This window comes from Lactuca serriola, chromosome 8, assembly GCF_051521515.1.
Source record: "Lactuca serriola cultivar US96UC23 chromosome 8, Lser_US96UC23_V15, whole genome shotgun sequence".
Classification (NCBI taxonomy): Eukaryota; Viridiplantae; Streptophyta; class Magnoliopsida; order Asterales; family Asteraceae; genus Lactuca; species Lactuca serriola.
This window is the reverse complement of record NC_136415.1, coordinates 142,421,621-142,431,371: the sequence shown is the minus strand read 5'-3', so window position 1 is coordinate 142,431,371 and position 9,751 is coordinate 142,421,621. Positions and strand designations below refer to the sequence as shown.

The 9,751-nt window shown below is 30.5% G+C and overlaps 1 protein-coding gene across 1 annotated transcript; it reads right to left on the bottom strand.

Moving 5' to 3' along the window:
• Positions 1–1,838: 1,838 nt before the first annotated feature.
• Positions 1,839–4,610, bottom strand: LOC145067463 (uncharacterized). Its single transcript, XM_079014599.1, has one exon. The coding sequence runs from the start codon at positions 4,608–4,610 to the stop codon at positions 1,839–1,841; it is 2,772 nt and encodes a 923-aa protein (XP_078870725.1).
• Positions 4,611–9,751: the final 5,141 nt, after the last annotated feature.

Here is a 9,751-nt window from a genome sequence, read left to right as displayed (position 1 = left end):
GAAGATTGCAATCGTAGAAAGAGAAAGCATGAGGAATAGAAATAGAGAATTCTCATTGCCATTTCATATGGAAATTTATAAAACGGAAATGACATGCTGGATGATGAGGTGTTATGAATCGACTTTGATATACATGGCGTCGTTCACAAGACGCCATCTGCAATTCTTAAACCATCTCTCACGCAGGCGGATACGACAAAACGGAAGATGAATTGGTATGAGTCGATGTTGAAAACTATAGCGTCGTTTAGAAGGTGGGTTACGTGGCGTTAAATTAAGTGGGTTAAATTGATTTACAAGGCACGAGATAAAAAAGGCTTTCATATATAGTAATGATATATATATATATATATATATATATATATATATATATATATATATATATATATATATATATAGTAATTTAGTAAATTTTGATGTGAATGTTAAATATGTGATTGTTCATATATTCGGTGATGAATAATGTCATAAAGTTATACATACTAAATTTTAATGTAAATATTCCGATCCCCAAAAAATAAAGATGAAGAAGCGAATGCTCTCCCCACCAAATCAGTTTGAGAATTTTTTTGGGGGGATGTGATCGACGGCGGAAGATTGCAATCGTAGAAAGAGAAAGCATGAGGAATAGAAACAGAGAATTCTCATTGCCATTTCATATGGAAATTTATAAAACGGAAACGACATGCTGGATGATGAGGCGTTATGAATCGACTTTGATATGCATGGCGTCGTTCACAAGACGCCATCTGCAATTCTTAAACCATCTCTCACGCAGGCGGATACGACAAAACAGAAGATGAATTGGTATGAGTCGATGTTGAAAACTATAGCGTTGTTTAGAAGGTGGGTTACGTGGCGTTAAATTAAGTGGGTTAAATTGATTTACAAGGCACGAGATAAAAAAAGGATTTCATATATAGTAATGATATATATATATATATATATATATATATATATATATATATATATATATATATATATATATATAGTAATTTAGTAAATTTTGATGTGAATGTTAAATATGTGATTGTTCATATATTCGGTGATGAATAATGTCATAAAGTTATACATACTAAATTTTAATGTAAATATTAATGTGTTATTGTTCGTATATTTGTTGATAAATAATGAAATATCGTTGTATAAACAAAATTCATAGTAGAATAGTAAAATAAAGTAGTGTTCTCATGTTTTCATATTAAATAATGTTCTCATTTGAACTTAACCATATATATATATATATATATATATATATATATATATATATATATATATATATATATATATATATATATCCTCCTTAATAAATCAAAATCTTCTTGTCACATGTCATATTCTCCTTCATTTTGATACATGAAATTTTTTAGAATTTTAGAATTTTCTATTTTCCACTTGTCGTTTTATTGTATTTTTCATTTTATTAAATTAAAATTTCACATTTAATATGTAAGGTAATATATATGTAATGTTTTTATTAGAAAGAGTTTATATATCTAATGTTTTCAATATATTAAAGCCTCATTAATTTTAATAATTTAATTCTTTTTCTCATTTTTTTATAAATTCAAACTTCTCAAATTGTTAAAATTTCATATTTATTTTTTTTTAAATAAATCCATGTAATATATGGGTCTCACACCTAGTATATATATATATATATATATATATATATATATATATATGTGTGTGTGTGTGTGTGTGTGTGTGTTGCATTTTCGTAAATGCTAGAGCAAGAATCTTGGAATTTTAAAGAGATGAAAATGAATCCTTACAAGGTTTTATTAAACAAAAACAATACAACACATATGAGTAAAACAACATTAAGGAACCCAAATTCACAAGACAATATCATGCGCAATAATAGGATAATCAACCGGATCTCTAAAAAATTCATAAATGAGCAAAACTAAAGATGGTATCCATAGACCATTAATGAAAGATCGTTGATCATGTGGGTGATTCTTCCATACATAAAGAGCAATTATTTGAGGAACCATAAAGTAATCTTGAAGCATATAAACATGATACCTTAACAAATCCATCATTAATTTCATATAATAATCTTTTGTTGATTCACCTTGTAATGGATTAAGATATATCCAAATCCCATGCTCAAGCATTATAAAGAGAAGATAACACATGTAGAAACCTAAGGTCATCATAAGGATCTTCTTCTCACTTGGAGTTGACTTGCCTTGACTCTTAAGTGCTTTTCGAGCTTTCAATATAATATGAGAGATCTTAGCCATGAGGAACATAGAAACTAGAACAAGAAACCTTGCAAGATAATCAAGAATGCTTAAATATCTTTTGTAGCTTCGATGATCATACGGTTGATTCTTGTAATATTGAGTTTCTGATGAAATGAACATGATCTCTTTGCCATTTATCAAGTTGATACCATATCCAATGATCCATAACCCAAGCATAGCAAGAGATATATAAGCAAAAGGCTCAATGGACTTCCTCCTTTTCCTCATTTGGTTCAACATGTGTGCAATGAGCACCAAAACAAGAAAAACCCGCAAATACCCTTCAAAGAGTTTACGAAAGATCACATTTTTTTCATGATTTTTGTCATGAATCATGAAGGTTTGCAAGCGTATTGTCTTGAAATGGTAAATGTCCTCTTCGTTTCTTTGGCTTCTAATGGTGATCTTTGCAGTTGGATTAATCAACCATCTTGTGTTAACACATGAGTATTCAATTCCAACTTCAATCAAACAATCTAATCCTCTTTCAAGATCCACATGATCGTACGACACTTTCCTACACCCAATCAAATACATTTTCCCAACACTTTGATCATATAAACCCTCCAAATATAACTTTGAGACATGTTGGTAGGATTCTTCCTTAACTTTTCTTGGGTTTTCTACTATATAAAGATTCATCGATATGTTAAACACCTCATTCTTGGAAGCTTCATAGAAATGGCTCTCATTTGTTCTAAATGATCCACCAAATGACAAAACCTCTACTCTCACAAAAGTCTCGGAGCTTGAAAAAGTATCAATCCTTAGATCATTTAAGAGGTGAAAAATCCCATCTTTTTCTTCCTCAAGTGTCGGATACCGAAAAAGTGATTTCCTTATATAAGTCAACAACCAAGGTTCTTGAATTCTTTCTTGAAATTCAATGGCTAAATCACTTTTTGAGTAATTATACAAAAGATACGCGTTACTATACCAACCATTTTCATATAAACCAGGAGAAAGCATTTCAAGTCCAAAAAAAACAGGGTGGTAAAAACCGGTTTGACTTTTCAAACCATTTATACTTCCAAAAACAACATTTCTTTGTTTAATAGAGAAAGATTTTGGGAAGTATAACAAAACCCTTGTCTCACATTTCACAAGCGTGGGACCCAAACATCCGGTCATCGAGAGCAACCCAGTTGAGGGATTCCATGTTCCTTTGACCCACAAAGTCAACGAAGATAAACCCGTTCTTCTTGCAGCCACATGTGGGTCCATACTAGCAGGATACATTCTTAAAACTCCAGAAACCTTTTCTTCTTTGCATATGATGTTTTGCATGAGAATCCTTAAATTCTCATTGTTTCTATCAACAAGTTGAATCTCATTCCCTAAAAGAAATGGACCAACTTTGTCTTGGAACCCGTTTTGGCCCCCAAGTTTTAAATTTGGCATAACTCTATATGCTTTATGTTCAAAAGACTTGAGAATTTTACAAAATTCAGAGTTGTTAAACTTGTTGACACCATCTTCTACCATTGCATCTTGTAGTGGATTTTGGTTAAAAGATTCAGATTCTGAAATGAGATCTTCAGAATTAGTAGGATCGATACCCAAGTGGGAAGCTACGTGAACGTTGTCAAAGTACTCAAAATCATCCTTTTTGTTCAAACTTTTCATTTCTCCATGGATTTGCTTGATTGAAAAAGGTGAAGTTTTCGGGTACTTAAGAACAAGAAAGATTTTGTCATGAGGGAGGATGACATGATCTTCATTGTAGGGGTTTCTAAGATTGTAATATGATGTCATATCATCGGATTCGTATCGGGTTGGAACTTTCTTGAATGGGAAAGTTGAATTACCCAACAAACAGACTAAATTTCCACCCTCTGTTTCAAGATAAAAACCTTCAAAATCAACTCGAAGAGCAGACATACCAGGCTTTTTATGAAACTTCAAAAAGGGTTCAGAAATCACTGTGCTATTTCTTGTTATGCCAATTGATAAAACCCCACTGATGCTAATTGTGTTTTTCGGGTGGTGGGATGAAGTAGAACTAACATTTTTAACCTCGAAGCTAACAAGTTTCCATGGGGAGATGAATGATGATGTGGCATGTGACATGTCACTGTCATCAAAGGGCATCAAGGGTGCTCCATAGGAGTCCTGTTCCCAATCTCCATTGAAGAAAGAAAGCTCACTTTTAAGCCTAGCAGCCCAATTATCATCAGATTCTAACTCAGAAGCTGATGATATAAAAGGGTTGCAATGCTTCTTGATTTCGGTTAATCGAGTGTAGTTATGAATGAGTGAATGGTCAATAGGGAATGCAAAGTCATCATAAGAAGCTGCATCACTCAAAGGAAGCAACCATAACAGGGTCCAAACACTTAGAACTTGGAGTCCCATAGAACAATTGGCTAAATTTCAGATTAAATAAAGATATTCAAAGAAGAAAAGTGCATGAACAATGGCTATATATAGAACAACAAAAAAAAGGCTTAGACTTTATGGGGAAACGTATATGTTGAAGATCAAACCTGAAAAAATGGAGGGTTGTTCCAAATTTCTCTCTATCATTAAACCTGGTTCTTCTTTCAAAGAGTAACTACAAATCAGAGAAGAGGAAGTATCAATAGAACTCTTGATAGTTCAAGGTTGGAAAAAACTAAGTTCAAACACACAAAGGAAGATTTTTTTTTTTTTTTTTTATTTGGGAAGTATCAAAATCAATAAATCATGAGCACATGCGAAGAAGATGATAGGAGGTCTCCCAGAGTTGACTTGTAATTTATTATTATGGTCAGTTGTTCGACGAATATGATTACAGCATGTGAAAGTCTTCCCATTTGAAATCCTTCTTCTGATCATGATTATAATATTAGCTCATCAATTGCATTTGTTGTGTGATCTGTAAGACACGAACGAGTAATATTTTTAGGTAAGAAAAAAAATTCAGATCCACGATATTATGATACCATCAATATCCATTTCTATTCATTGTGTAATTTGATACGAACCAGATAAAAAAGAGGATGCAGCGACAGTTTGGTTTTTAGAGAATAAATGAAAATAATGATTTTATAGTTTAAAATAACATTTTTTTTTCTTATTAACCCAATTATGGCGGTGAGAGTTGTTTTGTGATCAGACCATAATACGACATGCTACAACTTTTAACCAATGTATGATTTGTTTTTAATAAATAGTTGTTTTAAAAGTTGTTTAAGAATGTAAAATGAAATAACGATATGTGCCTTTGTTACGAAGGTTAATTTTAGCCGAGTAACTTTCAGTATAAAACTTTGCTAAGATGTTGCAGCTTGGACTACAAATCCTAAAAAATCAAATTTTTTTTAAGTATAAAAACAATCTAAATGGTCCAAACCCATGGGCAATTGAGAACTATGCATTGTTAGCAAAATACCCCTCTGTTGCTCAGGTGATATTCCTTTTTCTTGTGATATCTCATTAACCTCTTACCTGAGATGATATATATATATATATATATATATATATATATATATATATATATATATATATATATATATATATATATATATATATATATATATATATATACACTAGCCGTTTACCTGCGCTAAGTGACGGGTGCGAATAATTTATTTCAGAAATTAGTTTTTAGAGGTTCAAATAGTTTACTACATCTACAAAATTATCAATAAGAATCATTCTAGCAATTATTTTCTTTTTGGCAGCCAATGATTTGTTTCAATTTAACAATTAGTTTGCTTTATGAAACATGCCAAATTAAAAAGACGACACATGCAAGTATCACCAAACGCAATACAGTGGGCGATGGATAGTTTCCTTTTGGTGTCACTCGGGGATAGGTATCCCATGATTCTCATTGTTAGTCTACCCAATTCAGTCATCATATTTGATGGGATCGGGAAATCCGGTCCCTTTTAAAAAATTAGACCTATCCTCAGCCCATCCGCAACTCATCCCATAGGCTACGCTATATAAGTAAAAAGTTATATTGAAGAATGAAGACGTTTGGTTTCTTTAGCAGAATAATATCCCTCATAGTCATTAAACCGTAAAAGTAACAAAACATTTTTGGACTGCGATTAGTAGTAACTTTTGGTGAACGTTGAATATTTTTTTTAAATTAAAAATAGATAGTAAAAATATTTTTCTTTTTCGGTTCAAAACTAAAAATATTTCATTGATTAAAACTAAAAATTATATTGTTGTTTTCCGTTTAAAATAAAACTATTTTAATGTTTTAGGTAATCAAAGAAATGACATACATACTCGGCTAATCTTTTTTGAATAATTATGATTGGAATTTTTTTAAAAATGATAAACTTTAAAAAGACAATTTTTAATTTATCTTATTTTTATCACAATTTATAATTTGTAACATCTTATATTTATGTATATATGTATATCTATACTCTTATTATACAAATTTTGTCAAATTAGCAACAACAATATATACATTTTCAGACATAAAATTGTCCATAAACATAAAGATAATATATATATATATATATATATATATATATATATATATATATATATTATAAAAAAAGAAATAAAAAAAATGAACTATAAATTGAAATTTTGATAAAACAAATACTTCTTATTTGAAAGATAACACAATCAACTGTATAGAAAAAATAAATCAAATCATACGTAACTTTGAAAATTGAACAAACTCCATATAATTCCTCATCAAGCTAAAAATAACATCAAAAAGCCATTGTTAGTCCATATCTACAACAAAACCAAAAAAATCAACATGAAACATTATGATGCAAATGCAATGCAAAACCAAACTCTGAAGCTTTGAGGGCTGTCCTGCATTTCGTTGGCCCTTTTTTCGGAGCAAACTTTCCTCCAACATCTTTTTTTTCTTCCTTCAATCACTGTAAAAGGAATACAAAAAGAAAAGACAATACATTACATTGATATTGAATGTACTATCTTTTTATTCTTTAGCCTATAATTTCATTAATAGTATTAATAGTATCTGTAACTATAGCCTTAGCATTACGTTTTGGAAACTTGTATCATGATGCATTCTACTATCCACACAATTCGGCCGTTTCTTAATATTATATTTCCTTGTGATTTGTTTGTTTTGAACAATCACCTTGAAACATTTCATATTCATATTCATGTTTCTTTTCGAAAGAAAAAAAATAATAAAATCTTTAATATTTTGGTTTCATGATTTTATAAGTATTTTATCTTTCAATGCAAATAAAGATAAAATTTGACCACTTTCAATGCAAATAAAGATAAATTTTGACCAAAAATTGGATGCATGTCAATTGTTGTTCCATAAAAATTTGGGAATAGAGTGATTTGGGACCAAAACTCTAAGTCCATCTCGAATACACCAATCATATTTATATAAATATCTACGCAAAATGTGACCGGCCTATTTACACTAAATTTGACCAATCGGTAAAAAAATTATCTTTTTTAATTGAAAATAAATGAAAGTCTTATTGACTTGTTGGTAAAGTTATGAACATAAATTTCATTTTACTCGATTAACATTCTAAATTTATATATATATATATATATATATATATATATATATATATATAACTTGACAAAATAGAGAACTTTCCATGCATGCCTCATCTTTGACCGACCACACTAACTAGTGTTTTTAAGTACTAGTAATGTATCCATAAATTAAATAACATTGCCTACATTCAAATTAATTCGTTAAATTATGATAATGTTGGCTACATTAAAGTTGAATAAAATATATCCATAAATTATGGTCTCAATTGAATTCAAATTTATATATTAGCTGCGAATATGACAAATATCAATAGCTTCAAATAGATTTCTTGTACAAATGTGATTTAAGTCGAGCAGGAGACCGTTTTGCCTCTTTCATAGATAACATTCTAGAATCTGAATGGTACAAACAATGATGGACAATGTACAACCACAAAAACACAAACTAAACATACTCAAATGTTGTCTATCAGTTCCTGAATCGCAAACTAATATCTTGGGACTGAATGTTAAAAGGCTTTGATTCCGGGTACTCTTTGATCATATGATGCCTAACCTTTGACGGATTCCCCTGTCAATCAACATTATAAAATATCATCTAGTTAAATGTCCACAAAACACTCTGTTTGTAGCTAATAAAGCGTATATATGACATTTGGTTAGTAAAGGACAATAATACCCTTCACTTTAAGATTTAAGATAATCCAAGAAGAAAGGCTAGAAAAAACCAATCATTTCTATGCCATAAAGACTTCCAGGAAGCTGTAAATGTGGAAGCTTTAATCTTCCCAACTTATGTTGGTTTAATATTTTATTGATTTATTATCTCCCTCCTCCCCATAGCACAACATTTCATAGCTGATAAGTGGATAAATACTTATCCTATGCTTAAAAAAGAAAGCAAACATCTATACCACCTTCTGTCCCATCTCCTCGCTAAAATCTGCAATATTTGTTAATTACTCAAAGCATCTTCTCAACTGACCATTCACCATCCAACTTTTGTGCATACATTCAGCTATTGTAGAAGTTCACCACCTACAAAAAAAAAAGCAAAACCACCATTAAGTCAAAAGAGAAAAAGTCGTTGCATCAGCAACAAGAAAAAGCTTCTTTTTTCATGAAAAGATAGAATTACACTGAAAAACTAAAGAGTAAGGGCTAAAAACAACAATAATAGCAACACCAACACCATCAAGAATCAGGGCATCTCACAATCTTTATTTGTATAAACATGAACTACTCCATCTTCCATTTGAAATTTAGTTCCCCTACATAGGTTGCAATTGACTTGTCTTCCTACTTCTTCTAATCGATGTGAAAAAGTTCAATCCTTACCATGGTTTTAATTGGTGCTATTTAACATCACTATTACAAATAAATAATTCAGTAAACAATGAGTATAAAGAATCTCTTTTCTAAACCTCAAAAGATGAAAAATGAGCAAAATAGTTCCATCAACCACAGATTTACCTCTGATAGAGGCTAGTGACATCTCTTGGAGCCGAGTTCCATATTTGAATTAACATTCCTCAATGCTCATATGTTTGAACACATTTTTTCATCACTCTATCAAATTGATATTCCATTGAAACAATATTGAACTACTTTACCTCATTTCTTCCACTTCTTGCTGTTATTCCCCTCTCGCTCCTACATGAAAAAACTAACTTTTTAAAATACCGATTCCATTATTTGAGTATTACATATTACCATCTTTTCATTCTTTCTTGTGCCTTCCCAACTCACATATATATGGGTTCTCTTACAATAAAGATGTTTTGAGAAGTACACTTTACCAGTAACCTGAAAACAATTAAAAAAGGTTGAAATAATAAGATATTTCTTATCTATAGAGCCTAAATTACTTTCTACAAATAAAACATAATAACTATATTTAGTTTCTTTGGCCTCTTTCCCTTTCAAGCCAACCCTCTATCTGCCAGCACACATAATTCTCACGTTCACAAGGTCATTTTGTCATGTTATTAGGAATAATGGTATTAGCAATTTCTTACCATCTCATCAAGAATCCTGTC